Source organism: Lasioglossum baleicum, chromosome 2 (assembly GCF_051020765.1).
Source record: "Lasioglossum baleicum chromosome 2, iyLasBale1, whole genome shotgun sequence".
Taxonomy (NCBI): Eukaryota; Metazoa; Arthropoda; class Insecta; order Hymenoptera; family Halictidae; genus Lasioglossum; species Lasioglossum baleicum.
In genome coordinates, this window is record NC_134930.1 from 17,484,110 (window position 1) to 17,503,872 (window position 19,763).

General features: G+C 47.7%; 1 protein-coding gene across 8 annotated transcripts in view; it reads right to left on the reverse strand.

Moving 5' to 3' along the window:
• The window catches only part of Sox102f (transcription factor Sox102F), a 395,175-nt gene that overhangs the window by 93,919 nt on the left and 281,493 nt on the right, over window positions 1-19,763 (reverse strand). The window contains exon 3 of one of the 8 annotated variants that reach the window (XM_076443827.1): window positions 1-19,763. This exon is cut by the window's right edge and continues 32,812 nt beyond it. The exons of the other annotated variants lie outside the window; for them this stretch is intronic. Coding sequence (XP_076299942.1) covers window positions 1-17 — 17 coding nt within the window. The 5' untranslated portion in view covers window positions 18-19,763. 8 annotated transcript variants of the gene reach the window in all.

Genomic DNA, 19,763 nt, shown 5'->3' on the forward strand with positions numbered 1-19,763 from the left:
CTGCCAAGCGTGCTCATATCATCCTGCTCGCGCGCTGGTAGCCTGGACTACCCCTCTGACGGCTTGCCGGTCACTTGTCACCCAAATACAATATTACACCCCCGCACAAAACCGGCACTTCCAACGAGAATACCAACAATCCGAGGCAGCAGGGACGAGGTGTAGTTGAGGTGACCGCCGATGGTGTATCTCTCTCGAGCACTGGTGATGGCAGCTGGGCCAACAGATCGATCGTTGAACCGATATCCCTGGACACAGGCCGGAAGAACCTTGCTAGTTAACGAAACTGGTCGCGGCACCGGTCGAGTCTCACGGCTCTGTCATGGTCCAAAAAGATCCTGGGATATGATCGGATGCCGATCTCACAGAGGAAGAACGCAGGATCGATGTCGCCCGGAACAAGACGACGACGACGACGACGACGACGACGAAGAAGAAGAACAAGTAGAAGAAGCGTGCGCGCGCGCGCTCACCCCGGATCGTGTTCGGGCCGCGTGCGGACCGGTGGTTCGCGTGAACGCTCGCGACACTATCGCGCGGTGCTGGAACGCGGGAGCGAACGGTCGCCGCTCTGGAGCCCGACGACACGAGAGACGGTGGGATCGTAGGTAGCCGCCGAAGCCTTCACCGAACCTGCTAAGCTAGCAGAGGCAGGCGAGGGCGAGAATCAGGCTGAGAGCGAGAGAGGAAGCGAGAGAGTCAGTGGTGGAAGAAACCCCCCCTCGAGCAAGCGGGCATACAATGGGAATAATCACCGCGTCTCGGAGCGTCGGCTGACTGACTGAAGCCCCCGAGGACCGAACGGGATGAGATTCGGAGGCGCTGCCTACGGCGCGCCGCTCCGGCCCGCTTCGGCGCCCGCGCTGCGCCACTCTCGGGCTCCCCGCTACTGTTCTTCTCTCTCGTCTTTTCTCTCCCGTGTTCCTGCGCCGTTCTCGCGCGCTCTCTCTCTCTCTCTCCCTTTTGCTTTTGTTCCGCCCGTTCGCCCCGTCTCCGTCCGCCTCTCTCACGTTATACACCGGCCAGCTCTCTGTGTCTGTTCCCCCTCCAACGGCGACGGGCCACTGTGTGTTTCTAGCCGCGACGACGCGCGCCGTCGGACTCTCTGTCTCGCCGGAGCCGATCGGAGCGGGGTTCCGTCTCGCTCCGGCCTCCCCGCCCCCCTCCCCACCCTCTCTCTCGCTCCATTGATCACTCGCCGGCCGTCCTCGTCCCGCGACAACGGTTACTCGGCCGCGCGCGACTGCGGTGGAACCCGCTCAACGGCCACGCCCCTTTTCCGCTCACGCACCGCCCTCTTCCTCCGACACCCACGCCAAGGCGAGAGCCTACTACGATATAACCGAACGCTGTATACCAACCACCACCACCGGCCGCTCTCTCTCTCTCTCTTTCTCTCTCTCTGCTACCACCACCACCACCGCCACCACCACCGACTACCGGCACTATACCACCGCCACTCTGCCAACGCCGAGACCGTTCGTTCGTTCCAGCGTCGTCCTCGTTCGCGACCTCGTCCTCGTCCTCGTCGTCGTCTACACACGCCTTCGCACGCTCTTCTTCCTTGGTCTCCCGTCGATGCCGCTTGCCTCCTCGCCGACACCGTCTTCTTCGCCCGTTCACGTTCACTCGTTGTCGCCGCGTTCCACCGAGAAGACACAGCTCACCTGTACGCGCAACCACTGACATCCCTTTACACCGACACCCCGCCCCCTCCTCGTTCTGATATACTGCCTTCTCTCTCCCCTCTTCTCTTCCCTCTTTCTCTTTCTCTTTTCGAAGAGGACAAGAACCGCTGCCACGGTCCCCGAGCTCTCTGGGCGTAGTAGTAGCGCCGTGGATGGGCAGCGCACGCTACCGTCTGCTGTACACGACGTATCTCTCTCTCTCTCTCCCTCTTCAGCGTTCCCCACCTTCGACGACCACCGACGAAGGGGCGAGTCGAGACAACCCGTCACGTGGCACACGCGGGATCGGCGAACGTCGACGACGCAGCGCGTGCCGTTTACACCAGCTCCCGGACACCTATCCGAACCTATGCCGGATTCTGATCCTGCTGGACACTCCCAAGTCTGTGTCCTTCAGGGTAATGTCCTCGCTTTTGTTCCGAATAGAACCGTTGCGAATCTGCCTGGCTAGTTAGCTGCTGGTGTATTGGATTAATGCTTTGTTTTGAGGTTGGTAGAGAGGTCCTTGAGGCTTTTCAGGAGGATAATGACCAAGGATATTGATCGGTAGTAGAGAAACTTGAACGTTGCTGCGAAACTCTGTCATGCTTTGTTGTACGAACGTAGCTAATTATTACAGAATCCAGAAAGACAAGATCGATGAATATCCGTGAAGAGCAGTAGACAATTCTTGAATATTCTCTTGAAGTATCCTTCAGAGCATGCACTCTCTTCGGATCAAAAAGGCTCAGCTGAACGAAAGCGAATTGTCGTTAAAACATCTGTAACTAATATCTCCGGCAGAGCCAAGCCAAACCAACCGCATCGAACAGTAACGACCGCGGATCCATCGATAATTATTCTCGTCGATCGAACAGTTACACATCGCGGAAGAATAAATCTCGCAACGGAACATCAAACACTTTTGGTGGGCATAAAGGCACGGGGTGAGGCAAGAGATTGGTTCATTACAGGGCAATCGAGTATCGGTAATATCAGGACAATTTCTTGTTCAAACGGTCCAATATTGACGAGTATCAATTTTAATACATCAGGTAGCTGGCTCGTGTGTAGCAAATATTTGAGCGGGGCTTTGTGCGGCGGCTTGCTGGAAAATTAATCGGAATCCATTCGATCCGTCCCGTCATGCGCCGCGATCATCACGCCGCGGCGTCCGATTCGACGCGTTCGAATCCTGTTGGAGTATCAGGTGTAGAGAGAAAGAGAGAATCAGAGTGGAACAGAGAGAGAGAGAGAGAGAGAGAGAGAGGGAGAGAGAGTGATGGTGCTGCGCATTGTCTATTGTCTCGGTCGGAGGCGGTGGTCGCGGTACAACCCCCGGCCGCCCGGTGACGGCCCTACAACCAGGCTGTGGAGGTGGTGGAAGCCGACCAATCACAGCTCAGGCACACCCGCGCAAATCACAATGCTTATTGTTGTCGCCGAGCTGTCCGCCCACATCCCTGAATCGCTTCTTCCACCTCCGCGCGCGCCGCTGCCTCCTGTGAGCCACGCTCAGGTAGCTGCCTCTCTGCAGGTGCGCGGTTACGGTGGGCGCACCGTGTCGATACTCCTCGATTACTATGATCGGCCCCTATTATTCGCCACCATTAGTCGCCACTGTTATTCTATTGTTCATTTTCTGACGCGCATTCTTTCACGAATTATCGATTGCTTTTCGCGAATTATCGTTTGTTTTCAATTTATAAATCAACTTTCGTGATATTTATGATACATTGGAAGAATTTTACCCTCTCTGTACTAGAAGCAATTTTTACTCCAAAATTTGGATGTTGCGTACGAACAAATAATGAGTACAACTTGGATATTGATCGTCACAAGCCGGTACACCAGATGGCAGTTTTCACTGTCCATTTCGTTAATGCAGAATGTATGTGTGTCGACAAAGGTAATCTCAAATGAATTCAGACAAAGGCAGACGTTGAAGAAAGTTTGTAAAATCAGTTATACAAAAAGTCATACAAAAAACACAGAGATGTGCATTCCATCAGAAACCTACCCTTGTTTTATCTTCACCAAGACAACCAAATCAGAAATGAAAATGTTTAAAATCCGTCGCAGATTAGGATGCATAATATTCAGAGAAATCGAAAGAAAACGACAAAACCGTAAAGATTTCATCTGATCAAAAACCTCCCCTTATTTCACCCTCGCCAACAAGTTAATCAAATCAGAGGCAAAAACTTTGCCACATTTTGCAACTAAAAAGAGCGAGTGTACAGGGTGGATAAAGGAAAATCGAGGGACCGGTACGGCGCGGCGCTGAGACAGCAAAGCATCCCGGTTCCTCGCCGGCTCATCGTCGGTGTTCCAACGTCGCGTTCGATCCCCCGCCCCGGTTGCGTTTGCCTTCGCCGCAGCCGTCAGATAGAATATCCTGCCTCGTCTCCATCGCGCACGCACGCACAGGTATACATACAGCCGCCGCGGCGCGTATGTACCACGTTTATATGTAGAAACCCCCCGGAGTACCCGCTGCTACCCTCGCTGTTCCTACCTTGGCGAGAGGAATGGACGAGAATGGCGTCGGCGCGCATCCCTTTCATGTCCTCCGCAAAACCCATTCCCCCCTCTTCTCTTGGCTGCTGCTCGTCCTCCGCACCAATGCACCCTTGACTTGCGCCCCTTACCATCCCCACCGGCGCGCGCTAAACAGACCACACCGAGCCGAGTCCACTTCGCGGATGCTCCTTTTTATCGTCGACCACAAAACGCAGCGATGCGCTCTTTTTTTTCTTCTTTTTTCAGCTCTCCACCTACCCCCTCGACGCACCACCCAAAATGCACGCTGGTCCCCTTGGAGCAGTGACGGCGATCGGAAGTTTAACGGGATTATGGGAAACGGTAATTAGCGCTTGATTTCTTCGGGGGTTCGAGGGACTCTTATGGGGGTGTGTCGATGCGAGAGTTTGTCGGTCTTTATGGAAGTGTGTTGAACCGTAATGTCGATAGCTGACATTTTCTACGATATTTAATGATGCGCTTTATAGTTTCAAAAAGCGTATTCTTATGCCTCAAATATAAATTAATAAAAAAGTTATTATTAATAAATTGTATGTCTTCTTTTCTCACATGATTGAACAGGAAACTGGATTGTCATTCGACCGGAATATTTAATCAGGACGTGTTGTTTCTTCACAGTATTAATTAAACAAATAGACTTCTCTGAAATCTGCCTGACAAGCTGAGTGCACGATTAATAAAATACAGAATGTTGGTGTGCAGTATATTTTTCCAGCTCAGACAGAGTATCTCTGATAATCGATCAAACATGTTTTTCTCTCCTTCGACACAAACTCCGGAAACTAAAAAATTCGTTCAAAATTATTTTCCATCGAACTGAAAACAAAGATTGATGGATGATACATCTCGTTACATTCCCTCCGTATAAACACTAGCAATGACGTTCGTGGGCTGGTAACCTGTTTCCTCTTTTCTGTCATTCCTAGGCTCAAGCGTTCGTGACAAGCAGTTGTGACATGCCTGCTAACTAAATTAATGCGACTGTGATGGAATGCGCAAAGTAACATGTACGAATTTTTGTTCGTTATCTATCACCAGTTAACCGTAAACGTGTTTACTATTTTGCATATTGTTATTAATCATGGGAGTTGTCGGGGCCTAACAGGAACGAGATTATTCGTAAGTGTTTCCTGAAGACCACCCCAAACGGTGCGCTGTATTGCGCGGCCATATTGTGCACCGTTATGGACAATTTAACTACAGGGTTTTCCATTAAGAAGTGTCATTTTAAATAATAAAAAACGTACATATATATAAATAATTTTATTTAATTATTCCTAATTAATTTTTTTATATAAAGTAGTATTGTGGAAGAAATTTAGTTAAATTTTAAAAAGTAGAATTTATTGCTTTTTTAGAATTTTACTAACCACGTGACAAAGAATGACAAGATCCGTTAGAGTACAATGCTGTTTTTAATTTTCTGGAAAACTTGTTTCAGACAAAATGATACTATTTCAAGTGATGCATTCACTAACGGAAGAGAACTGTTGTTCAACATTATTTTCTACAAAACCGTCTGTATCTCTCCTAGAACGTGTTATTTCCGTCCAAGAAAATAAAAGTTTCGTTCCACAGTTTCACGCACGGAAGTTCGCGATTTAATCAGCGCAGCCGATTCAAATTCGCGATAGCCGAAGGCGCCTTGTTCGCGGCGTTTCACGGGCGCGTGGACACGCGAGTGTGAAACCGCAAGCAGCGTTTAATGCGCTCGCGTCGGGATCGTTCGATCTTGCTCGGCGTGTATGCGGCTAATTCGGCCGGATAATTCGCAACCGAGCCGTATGAATTCCATCGCGGAATTGTTTTCCGCGATACGACGTGCTGGAAGAATCGTCCGTTTCCTGTTCCACTTACTAAATACTCGCTCGGCTATTTCTGCGCGGCAATTTTGCTCGCAGCACCGCTCCGCGCGCGCGTGTTTCAGCTTCGAGATGCGAGAGAGCGGGAGAGAGAGAGAGAGAGAGAGAGAGAGAGAGAACACGGCGCTTTGGAAGCACGCCGCTTAATTGCCCTGACAACTGTTTTACGATATCGAAACCCGCGTTTTCCGCAGTTTCCCCGAAGTCGAGAGTAAACGGTTGCGCAATACGCCGGCCCGTTGCGAAATCCGCGGAACCAGAGGTTTCGCGATGACTGGCGGGCAAAGTATTTCTCTGTGCGTGCGCTGCTGCGCTCCGAGTAAAAGTTCGCGCGTGTCCTTGGAGCATGAATGGGACACGCAATCCGCGACAAAGACTCGATCTTTGTCTTGCTGAAACTCGGTCGATCTTGTTTGATCGATGACAATTAGCGAACGGTAGACGTTCTTGCGAGATCCGCGAGCGATTTTCTGGTTGAATCTCGAGGTATGGTTGGAACCTGAAGAAACTTGATATTTATGAAACTGTATACCATCCACAATGAGGAATTAACAACCAAAACAAACATAAAAGTGAAATACCGTATAAAAGTGAGAAGATTGGATTTACTTCAACTTTGTACGGTTTTCATTGTAATGCGTGCTTAATAAAGAAGACAATTCATTCATTTCCTGTGAAAGCGTTTTTATAATTTCAATAACTATGGCATAGAAAACAGTCAGCTTTAATTCTGAAAATCCAGCGAATTTGTACATCGAAGTAAAATGTGCATTGTAAATTCTACATTGCCGTTGATTTACATCGTTCTTCGTTCCACAAGATATTCTATAGGATGCGATCAGGATTGTTCGTTATCCAAGAAAAATGATTGAAGTTTACGTCCTGTACTCGGTTTATGCCCAAAGCTATTGACGTTTATGAATGTCATACGTTCGTTGGTTTTCTTCGTGGCATTACGAAGTTGGCAGTGGTCTCTGTCGCGCGCATGATAAATTGGCACCTTGTAATGGCATTGTACTACGTTGCTTGCGTCATCACGCTTTTTATTTCGTTGCTTTCCCTCCCTGCGTGGTCGCTTTTATTTCTGTGCCGGTGTTGTTTACTACAGACAACTGTACGAAAGACTAGTATTAAAATTAGTATATTAATAAGTCTGATACGTGTTTTCATCGTTTTACCAGGAATGTGGAGAGTGATATATTTCACGTGCAAGTTTAGGGCGTAAACGATGACTGGCGACAAGTTGCAAAGCACCACTAAACAGCATCACTAACAAACCCGTTAAACTGAATCGTTGCAAGCAGATAATTACACGGATGCAGCGTTTCTTCATCAACGTGTTAACGACTCGGTTACACTGTTTAGAATGCCTCGAACCATGTCGGGAGCAGTGCCGCAACGGTCTTTCGACTCGCAGTAGAATAGGTACGGCCAGGCATCAGACAGACATGGCGCGTCTGATCGACCAATCTACTGCTACACGATCTACAAATTACTGAACTGCCGACGTTCGCACATACCTAACCTTTTGAATCATCCAATCGTGTTGATCAACTTATCTATTGAAGAAAAATAACAATATTGCATAAAAATGTTATCGAAAAAAATCAATTCTATCCGAATTTATGAACGCGTTTGTGAACAATTGTATCCTTTAATCAACGTAATAGTATATTTAAAATACGACAAAAAGATACGAAAAATAAAAAATCCTCGCCATACAGATCCTCTGACTACATTCATTCGCCTAACCGAAGCCGTTGAATGGCGTGGTCGTAACCGGAAGCTCGTTCTAAATGTCTCAAGATAGAGAATTAAAAGCTAGCCACTCTCATGTTTGGACAGGTCTGAATTTTAAACTCTGCCTCGAAGAGCGATTCGTTTCACCGTGGACGGGTGATCGTAACGCGCGTTCCGCGGGTTCGTATTAACCCGCTCTCGCACACACGGGATACCATTCTATTCCGGGCCGGGTCCGGGTGCGGGAGCAGACAAGAACAATGAGTGTTGTACGTGTCCCTTGTATTGCTCGTGCATCCTCCCGTGTTCTATAGTGGGTGTAGAAGAGAGAGGCCAGCTAGCAAGGTAGAGGAAGAGGAGCAGATTTATGCGCGAGGACCAAGACGACCAGGAATAAGAATAAGACAACGTTGAAGAAGAAGAAGAAGAAGAAGACGGTGCTCGGCGTCGGCGGCGTTGGCGTCGGGACGTTTCGTCGACGACGAGCACGACAACGACGATGAAGGCGATTCGGTCGTTGGACGAAGAGGAGAACGATGCCAGAGGACAACGACGACGACGACGACGACGACGACGACGACGAAGAAGAAGAAGAAGAGCGAAGACGGCCGGGGCTTGTGAATGAACATTGGCTCGCGAGCGTTTCCGGCGCTCTCTTTCGCTCATCCTTGTACTCTCCTTCTCGTTCTTCTCCGCGACTAGTGTCTCCGTCTTGTCCCATCGGGTCCGGATTCTCCTCTCGGCTTCTCTAGCGTCCTCCGTCTCTTCTCATGAATGAGAGTCGCCCGCGATCCCGACGACAGAGAGACGGAGATAGACTGTCGAGCTCGTTCGAGACCGAGAAAGAGAGGAGCGGAATAAAAAGGAAAGAAGAAGACCGGACGGACCGTTAGCCTTAAGCCAAACGGTTGCAACGAGGCCTGCGACGAATTTAGAACAGGAACCTCTCTCGCCCACCCCTCTAGCGCATCCATAGAGTCTTCCTTTTTTTACTCCCGCTGTCCCTTATTCTTCTTCCTTGCCGCTTTGTTGCTCCCATTATTAATACATCGCAGACCCCGCGCGTGACCGCCCGCGTCTCCACGGATCGTTCTGCGCGGACCCTTTCCTTTTTCACCTTGGCTCCTCTTCTTCTTCTTCGTCGTCGTCGTGGTTCGTCGTCGTCGTCGTCGTCGTCGTGGTTCTCGTCTCATGATTCTGATGGTGCTGGTGCGTTTTCTCCCGTTGCCTGTTCCTCGTCGAGCGTCACCCCCGCCCGATGCCCATCCGGTGATGTGCATCCCGCTGATTATAAATAGTAACCTTTGTCGGACGCTTTTCTTTGGACCTCCATCGTTTCATCGCAGTTGTCTCCACCCTCTCGTCTCGCCCGTCACGGTTAAAAGACTTTTTTACTCGGAGCCGCTCGCCTTCCTATGCCGTGCGAACGCGTTAGATTTCTTCTTTCGGCGCTACGCGGCGCCTGCCAGACGGAATTAAGCTGCCGGAGCTTGGTTTTACGGATTTTCAAGGTTTCTGGAGAATTCTCTTGCTTTTCTCTTTTTCCGAATTTTTTTAACCAGTCCACTGTCTTCAGGTTACCACTAGATTACGGATTTTACGCATTTCTGGCGAGAATAGTAGCGAAACAACACTGTAAAATTGGTCCTACGCAAAATTAATTTCATGGTCAAAAGGTCAACAATTTCTTTCGACTGCATTCTAACCATCGGTGAAAACTCGATCGTTCCCATAAAAAACGAAGTTTTTTCGTTATCAAACTGATTTTATTCACATCAGACAAACGAAAAATGAAATACGGGAGAACATCCAAACTTACAACTCGCCATCTACAAAGCAGCATCCTGAATACGCGTTTCTCCTGCAAAATGCATCAGAAAAAGCGGCTCTCCTGGCCACCCTTTCACGATCAGCGATCTCGGAACGCGTGTACCGGTCACCGTAAAGCGTGCCGGTATAAATAGAAGCGCGTGCGCTAGCGTGCGAGAACGTAGGAACGCGCGTGCGACAGGTGTCCGAGCGGAGGTGCGATCGAAATCGAAGCGCGTCCATAATAGGTGAGTGCGGTGCGTTTGCTGGTTGCACACGCACGCTTGTCCGCCTTGCGTATTCTCAGTTTTGTGAGCGAGCAAACGATAGAGAGAGAGAGAGGGAGAAAGAGAAAGAGAGCGTGGGCGTGAATTACACCGAGGCGAATAACGTGGACCACAGCCGCCCTTAGAACGCTTTCATACGTGGACGCACGTATCTTAATTCACGTGTTGTATACGCGCCACAATTATTACGCGAACTCTCAGGGGTCTTTGTTTACTTCGGATAATCAAGGTTCTATGGGTCCCATGGAAATCACCGACACAAATTTCCCCGACTCCAGATTTGGCCGACAATAACTTTGGTCGACAATGCCTTTAACCGAAAACGATTTTGACCGACAACGAATTTGATCGACAGCGATTTTTACTGACAGCGAATTTGACCGACAATGAATTTGATCCACAACGACTTAAGACGCCCATAGTATGTATTATTATACAGTATTATCATATGTATTATCATACAGTATCATCAAAGTGTGGTCGTTTCAAGTCGTTATGGATCAAATTCGTTGTTGATAAAAATCGTTGTCAGTCAAAATCGTTTTCACTTAAAAGCGTTGTCGGCCAAAGTTATGAAATGTTGTCGGTGAAGACCGTGTCGAGGAAATTTGTGTCGGTGATTTCCATGGGACCCAGGTTCTACATATATTGTATTTGTAAATGGTTTGATGTCGCTTCAGTGGAAACGTAGCTTTATACGTCCCTTGCCCTGGTAGGAAATCGAAAGGAATGCGGCGGCAAGCCATCCGATTGGGTCATTCCACTGGCACAGGTTCTAGCCGTTTTATTGGCTAAAGTGTATGACGTCACGGCCTAACCGTTGGCTGCGAGCGAGTACCCTTTGCCCCCGTGCCGTCTCGAGGGACTTCTTGTGAGGCACGGAGAGTACGTGAGCACGCGACATGTGAATGGTTCGCGTGTCCCCGTGTGAACGGGCTCTTACGGTGGTTGAAAGGCCGGCGGAAAGCGTGTTCAAGACGGGATTTTCAGCTCGATATTCCCCCATCAGGGGTCGATGATCGATCAGCTCCGGTCGAGATTCGCGTTGCACGCCGGACGGAATTTAATTGGACGCAACGGGTCTGGTGATTGACAAGCGTTTGCGCAATCCCGTACCTGCCGGCCAGGTGCTCCGCGACCGGACCGAACACCGCAGACTGGACTCGCAGGAATCTGGAACGGGGCAGATTAATTGGAGTAAAACGGAACGGTCGCTCTCCGTGGACATTATGCGCGAGTTCTGGCTTCGTGGACATGCTCGAAGGATGCTTGCTATAGGCCGCTACAGGGGAATGGCTTTACTGCGACCGATGGATTTTCTAACTGCGAGCTGGTTGGTTTGAGATCGCGTGGTTGGTGGTTGGGAAATCAGGGAGATTGATGGTGTTGGTGTTCGAATGTGGAGGGGAGAACTTAGGGATGGTTTGATGAAGTCGAAGATGTTCTAACTTATGGAGCTAGATTGTTCGAATATACATATACCATTTGTTCTGGTCTAGGATAATTTCATTTTCTATTACATGAAATTGTGGGTGTTTTCTACTCGGAACTATTTTAACTTGAAAGCAAACATTTCTTCCGACTTAGAATATTTGCTTTCTGCACGACTTTTGTCATTTTATGCATATAAAAAATATTTTGGATATTGATGTAGCAATTTTCCACAAATCGAAGGATTTTATAAATCCAAAAAATTGATCATTCCAAGGGCCACAAAAATGCAATTGCGAACTACTCCGAAATTAAATGGAACCCTCTTCCGAAGTCAACTAAAAGCTACATTTCTCCGTTCCCAATATTGAACCATTAAACTAAATGTAGCCGTACAATAATCTCATCGAGAACAAAGCAGATCGAATCACAAAGGCAACGCTACAGCCAGGGTTTAATCAAAACAACATCCTCTACGATCCACCAATTTCCGAGGTCCGCGCACCACCTAAAACATCTAAACACCCCACAGCCCCGCGAACAGTCTACAAGCAAAATACACTTTCCGCCATGCATTCACTCGCATGATCCACCCTTCCGTTCCCCGCGCGCTCGCAATCCTCAAAGTATCCATTAACCCCATTCAATCAGCGTCGAAACAAACCCAGGAAGCGTCCTCGCGGAAAACCAAGCACCTTTTCACTAGGCCCCATTTGAATCTCTCGACAAAGGGATCATCTATCATTGTTTCAGCGCCGATGCGTTCCCCCGATTCAATAGCTCGTTTAATCGCGAAACCGACGAAGAAGGAGCAAGACCGAAAGCACGAAAGACAGAGAAACCGGCAACGAAAAACAGAAGAGAAAAGAGGCACCATCAGCTCCGCAGCATCACCAACAGAGAATCGAACTCGAAGAAGAAGAAGAAGAAGAAGAAGAAAGAGACCCTTTGTTCGTCCGGGAGTTCTCGAGCTGTTCGATCCGCTTCGGAGCTCCTTTGGAGCTCTTGCTGCTTTCTCGCGGTCGGCTAATTGTTCGCGAGCGTCTAGACAATGACTTGGTCGGCTAGGCAGATACGAAATTATGATAGGAGCCGTGCGAATGCGCCCGGGAATGCCGTTGGAATCCGCGAGCGGCTATCTCGATCCTTCTTGTAACCTTGTATGTACCTATCTAGCGATAATGCCCAGGAACGCTAGAGCCTCTCTCGACGGATAAAGACAGTCGGCGGATAGACGGAGAGGAGATCGGTTCGTTGCCACGATAAAAACGGTGTATCCGTTACCGACACGCGTGCGCGTGTGCACGCGCAATTAAAGCGGCGTGGCCGCACACTGCGGATCACTGTTCTCCGCGCGGCTGCGTTCATGAATGAACCTCTGGCTCTCTCTCTTTCTCTGTCGGTTTCCTTGGTTCGCCACTTTCCTTCCTTCTCCGTCTGACTCGCGGTGAGTCAGTCTGGAAAGAATGGATATTTCATAAAGCCGAAGCGGGAAAACGGCCAGCGACCAAGAGAGGAGACCGCGAGAGAAGTTGGTGAGAGAGTACACCGGCTATTATTATCGTCTCCGCGCTCCTCGGCTCGCCGCACCGTTCTTTGCCGCGCGCCGTTACGCCTAGCGGACGCTCCGAAACAATAAGCAGTTTGTAATTCCCCGGGTTTCGGTTTGTACCACTCGGTTTCCAACCACTCACGATGATGTATCGGCGGATAGCCGACGCCGATCCGCGAGCACATCCGGCGAGGATGGCCAGCCGAGAGACTGCGTGAATCACCCCCTTTGTGTTCGCTGGATGAGGACCGAGGATCCGGCTTAATTTATGCCGCTCGGTTTCGAAGCACCGTGTACAATTTGCTTGGTCGATTGGCGATTGCCAGTTGTTACTACCTGCGCCAGATGAGAGCTGCAGGTTACGGAAAGCTGATAGTCTCGATTGGAAACCTGTGGGAGCATAATCATGCGTTGCAAGCACAGGGAAACACTGATCAACTCGATGAAACACGTCAACTGATTTATTGTAACCACGTGTATCAAAATTCAGAAGAAACGTAGAAGAATCCTTTTACCACGAAACGGTTCATTCACAGAGTTGACTTAATTCACGGCAGGTGCGCAAAAATTCGGGAGAACGTCGTAAGAGTCGGCGAGCTGCAAACGCAATCATCAATTGACTCATTCATCCGATTGTCTCAATCCCGGGCTCACGGGCGCGCAATGATATCTTCCGAGCACGGGCGCGGAAATTCGCTCTCTGAAATAACCGCGGGTTTGCGGGCGGCTTGCGCTCTCGGTCGTCGAGCCTGTGCCGAGATGATGATCGGGCCTCGTCTATGACGAGAAAGTAAGAGAGAGAGAGAGAGAGAGAGAGAGAGAGAGAGAGAGAGAAGGAGAGAAACCGGGAACGAGATAGGGGACGCCTCGAGAGGAACGGAGCCGCGAGACGAGAGAATGAGAGGAGGATTCCGCCTATTTATAGCGTTCTATTCGTTTCGGGTGGCTTTCGGTGGCTGCTGGGATCTGGCATGATGGAAGGCATTATTATGGTAAACCAACGGACGGCGCTTCGTTTATTATCCTCGAGTTTATTGTGCTTCCGTGGCCGATTAACTCGTCTAGTCTCGAGATCGGAACCGCTCGTGATCTTGCGTACACAGACAGTGTTGTATGCTACCGGACGGCCTTTGAAGCGGCCCGAAGAACGAGGGAACAACCCACGGGGATACAAAGATGGTTTAGTGGGAGGATGACAACCGGGATGCAGACCCTGCGTGATCATCGTCGCATGATAGTTCATCCAGGAAATTGAGACGTCGAAGAATTCCGACCTGGAATTCTTCTACCTGACATCACGAGGAGGAACAATCACCGCCAATCATTGTTTTCCAAAGAATATAGAAAAGAGCGTGATATTTATGGTTACATATGATTAAATATCATATTATCAATTATATTAATAAATCGTGTACATTGCACGCGAGTTGAGAACTAGATTTCTTCCAGAATTGACTATTAACTATGACCCTAATTAAGTTTGACTCTTAAGATATGATCGTCAGAACACAGAGGAATCGAATAAATTTACGTCATAACAGTGTTTATTACAGAATAAATTCGCGTTGTAAATTGCTACGGATGTTCAGCTATAATTTAGCTCTTGTGCGCCGCACGTGTAATTGCCATGTTAATATTTGAAGAATGAAAATGGATCAAACTTGACATCCAATTAGGGGAGGGAATACATTTGTATCTCGATTGTGGCGTTTATTAATTCCAGTTAGTAAATTAACTTCTCCTGATTTACTGTAGCTTTCGTAATTGTATTTTCCACGCCTCCTTTATCATTAATTGTTTCGTTGCAGGAAAATATTTCATTCTTAATTAAAAAAAATAGACGCATCTTGTGGAATTCTAAATTAACACATTGCCGACCGGTGATTATTGCTTAATTTTGAAAAATCTATGGTTCACTTTTTAATAGAACCATCAATAGTAACAGCAATTTTTATTATGAACTAACAAGACACCCTCAATAACGTCATCTAATAGTTTCATTTAAGATTGCAATGTAAAAGAAAATTTTTATGCTTTCTTTTGGTACAGCAAAATTATTGAAAATCCTATTAATAGGCTTCCGGTAGGTAAAGTGTTAACGTATTGCAAGTAAAAATTGATATTATATGTTGAATGTACTGCAACGAAGATTTTAATAAATGGAAAATTCTCGAACATTTAACAAAGATTTTCTTTGTTTCCGACAGTGCGTTACACTGTGCAAGTCCGTTAATGCGAGAGCTTCCAGTTGAACAAACGAGAAAATTAGAAATCCGTTGAAAATAAAGGCAGAGATGGACGAACGGTTAGAGAAAGAAAGAATCAACTGCTGCTGGAATGTGTTGTTACACAGAATGCACGACCATGTCCTGGACACTATCAATTATGCCACTCTGAGTATCCCAAGAACAGCTATTTCTCCTCGTCGCTTGTTTATCTACGCATTAGAGGTGCGCTACAACGACCGACAGTATCACTCATCGAGTGTTGATGACGCCTTGGCACCTTCCAATGATAATTGTCTTCAGCAACAAAGTGGACAAGCTTCTTCACATTGTCGGAGAGTATGAAATTGCACTGTCTACATTCCGAGTCTCCGAAAAGTGGGTCGAGACTGAACAAATCACATAACTGCGGTTTACCGAACGTTTAACAACAATGAACGTAAACAACGTCTCACTGAATGTTGTATTTATCGATTTACACGCTGTTACCTATTAAATCGATTTAAGTCTGTTAAGAAAAATTAAATTAAGAGAATGATAGAGTGTCTTTCTACAAAGAGGATCTACCACCTTCGGATCCACCGCGAAAGAAGATCACAACAATCCCGAGCCGTCAAAACAACGTCCTCCATGCTGAAGGAGTCTCGCACCTCCCAGAGGACATTAAGAAGATGGACCCCCATCACGAGGGTCTCTCTGGGAGCAAATAATTGATCGCAGGGTTTAATCCTAGGCCGGTTCTATTTGAAAGGGCGTCGTCGGCAGGATCGCCTGTCGTCGTGAACGGAAAGTAGGGTGGTGTATCGAAGAAAGAACGCGTCGAGAGGTGGTCGACGTTCCTCGTCAAGGATAGACAGGGGGGGTTGGCGCGGGGGGTGTTGAAGTAGCAGTAGCAACATCCCCTCAGGTTCCTCGGGAGGGATGGTTAAGGTTAGCGGTGACAGGAGCGAGCGCTGGCAATGATTAATGGCTTAGCGCATTAACAGGCTATTGACAAACACGTTTCCAACGTGCAGCCGCCCCTGCCTCGGGTTCGCGCGCGCTGGCTCATGGCAACGACGACGCCGATGATGCCAGTCGGCCGCGACGCCTCGCGTCGCGACGCGGCCACTGTGCCCGATGAAAGGGAAGAAAGGGAGAAGAAAGATCGAAAAGATCCGGGCAGAGAGGGTGGGCTCTTTCTTAAATGCACCGCCTCGAAAGGAGAGAAAGGAGACACCGACCGACGAAGAAACACCGATTCCCTTCCTAACGATCGACACAAAAACCTACACCTAGGTAACGCGTATCTGTCTTCTCCATCCCCTCGCTGCCACCCCCTGTCTTCCATCCCACCCCCTGTCGTATGGTTCTTTCGCACTGATGCTCTGGCGAACAGTCGGGCTTTCGCAGTTTACAGGTTCTTGCGGCGCTGAGCTATGAATGGTGACTTGTTCTTGTTAGGAAGATAGAGGACGCGCCGGGGAGGGGTGGATCGCGGATACAGAGGTCTAGAAGTGTTAACTGATCGTGCCGGTGCACAGCTCTCTTTTGATCCAAAGTATTTATTTTCACATCAAATGTAAGAAGTTAACAAAAACCATTTGTATAGAATTACATCATTCCACAGAGTAAAATAAATATAAAATCTCCATAGTAGCGAGAGAGATGATCATTAATCACTTTCTACTTTATTGTCATTTCACCGACAACGAAACCCATCAAGAAAGTTAGAGGATGCGCCGAGGAGAGGTGGATCGCGGATAGAGGTCTAGAAGTGTTACAGCTTTCTTTTGATCCGAAGTATCAAAATTTTATTTACACATCAAATGTAAGAAGCTAACAAGAACCACTTATACAGAATTACATCATTCCACAGGATAAAATAAGAATAAAATCTCCATAGTAGCGATGAACGTCGTCACTTTCTACTTCATTGCCATTTCACCAACAACAAAATCCATCAAAATCCACGACCAACAAAATCCAACGTCCCACGACTACACAAGCCTGTCCCGCGTAACAAAACAGCAGATTCAGAAGATAAATCTCTATCAACAGCTACAAGTGTTCAGAAACACCAAGCAGCAGCCGCCGGTTGTTTAGCATAAAGGCGACCACTCAATATTCCTTCTCTTTCGTCCGAGAAAACCTGTGTTCGTTCGTTCGGCGAGCGACAGCCGATTGGCCTGCCTCGCAGCCAATAAAGATTTCAAGGGAGCGTTTAATGAAATCGTTATTATCGGCCGGCTCGGTATCCGCGCCGATAATTAATCGCCGCGAACGAATCCATTAATAACTCCGATTATTTCCCCTCGGACATTTGTTTCCCGTGATTTTTCTCCATCCCTCTCCCCCTCGCTGTCCGGTATCATAATTTCCTAACGAATGGGCCGATCACAAAGGTTCCCTCGTATTTCTTCGCGGACACTTTATCGTGATAGAGCGTGATAGCGTTAATCCATTGCGCAATCCTGGGTCCGCGGGGAAACGGTATCGAAAGGTCAGTTATGGCAATTAAGGTTCCGAGGCCTATTATCGCTTTACTGAAAATCCCCGATCGTTCCGCGCCGTTGTCCGCGTCGAGGAATTTAGTGACATTTTGCTGGAAGATCGATCTTCTCATTAGCAGGATTAATGGATTCGTATTAATTCGATTCTCAATTGTTCAATAATTTCGACTGATCTCCGAATCGTGCTCTTTTAACTGGTATAAATGAAAAGCTGTGTGGACGAACCAATATTTTGAAATAATTGTTAAAAACCCGAGATATATATTACATTGTGTGTGGTCGGAAAGTATGTACGTCTTACTTGTTTAATGGACGATGAAAGTTTCGAACACTTTCTTTCCCCTACGCTGTCCCTCTTCGCGTCGAAAACTTTCATCGTTCACTACACAAGTGAATATAATTGGAATTATATGCCACGAAAATTTTGGCCAAAGTCCCATCGATAAATAATGAAAAATAAAGAAGATTTGTTATTGGATTAGTTATGTTTACACTTCTCGGCGTCCGAGGCGTCACGAGCTCCGCTGTTCTTTTCTACGTTCGGCAAAAGTAAAAAAATAGTATTCCTGGCGGATAATTGTCCCTGGGCAGACCCGTGTTGGGGACAATTATCGATAAAATACTGTATAGCAAAAGTTATAAGGGTTATGATTGCGGATTGTATGTATTTTTGACCTTGAATGACCCTCATAATAGTTGTTTGTATTCGTCTTGAGTTGATCTACATATCTCCTCGACGCCTCCATTGATAAAAAAATTAGTAACAAGCGAGGTAACTAGTTTTAAATGATCAAAGTACGTACTTTTTAGCATTTATTATTAAGAGCTGCGGCGAGCAGTGTCTCTAAATTGTTCGATCAGTCAGCTAGCTCGCCGCCTATTTAGACACCGGGGAATTTCACTCGGGGCGAGCCGATTTCCAGGCGAAATGTCAGTTTGTGCACCTGCTATTAATCCTCTGGGGGGAGCGTTCGAATGTTAACCGGGCCCTGGCATGGCACCGTTTCTTGTCCGCCGTTCCTTGTCAGTAATTTACGCCGTCATAATCGCCGCGTCGCGGTTTCTCACGTTCGCCGGGCCCGTGTTCACGCTTCCCTCGCGCTCGATTAGAGTCTCCGTTCCTCTATCGCGTTATTAACGCCGACGAAACACATACACACACACTGCCTGGATCGCCTGGATCCGTTCGATCGCGAGCAACCATAACGCTCTCGGATAGGGGTCCCGGGAGGTCCTGAGATTGACGCCTCGAAATGCTACATCAGACATCTATTCGGACGTCTTCATCCACCGGGGTTGAGAGAGAACATTAACATGACAAAAAAGGCTCCTCGGATTTTGCATCCGACCGGTGGAAACCCGACGATGCTTGCTTCAGCGATAGACAGCGCGATAACGAGCCGAAAGGTCAACTTCTGTTGGGCATTGCTTTCATCGGTTGGACAAAACGTGCGAGGATTCTGGTTATATATGGGTTGCTCAGGTCGATTTCTTTCCGATTATTTTTCACCCGAGATCGAGAGTGATGCAAGATCAGACCTTTCGGCGAGAAGCGCTTTTTTGGAGGAGAATATGTAAATCGATGGGAGAATTGGCTTCCAGCCTCCGATATTCGGTATTGTTTCCCGTTCGTGTTCACCGGTTCTTCATCGCATAAAGTTTCTAAATTATGAAGACTGAGGTGTTTCATGCAAAATAAAATTTGTCCACGTTGATAGCGAGATACGGGAGCTGCAAGCATATTTATTATCATTTCTTAATCATTTTAAATATAATACAGCAGTCGTTTTAAATCTTTTGAATGTTTTTACTGTTTCGCATTCGACCTACTCAGTTTTGTCGCAGAAAGTCATAAATCCCAGACCAACCATGTTTTCAATGAGTCTGAAGACATTCGAAAACTTTTCACAAACAACATCCCATAGTAATGGATACATGCCACTGTGTTCTCCCACTCTGATTTCCCATCACCATCGGTTTCGCATCTGACGAAGGGGTCTGATTGAAACGGTACACCGCGTATAATGTTGGAGAACAAGTTCCGCGGGTACCTCTACGGTTAATCTTTTTCTGTTTCCCATTGGGAAGCGAGATAGCAACAATCGGACGGTACCGATTGCAATTAGGGGTCTCTCGACTCTAAAGGAGAAGCGT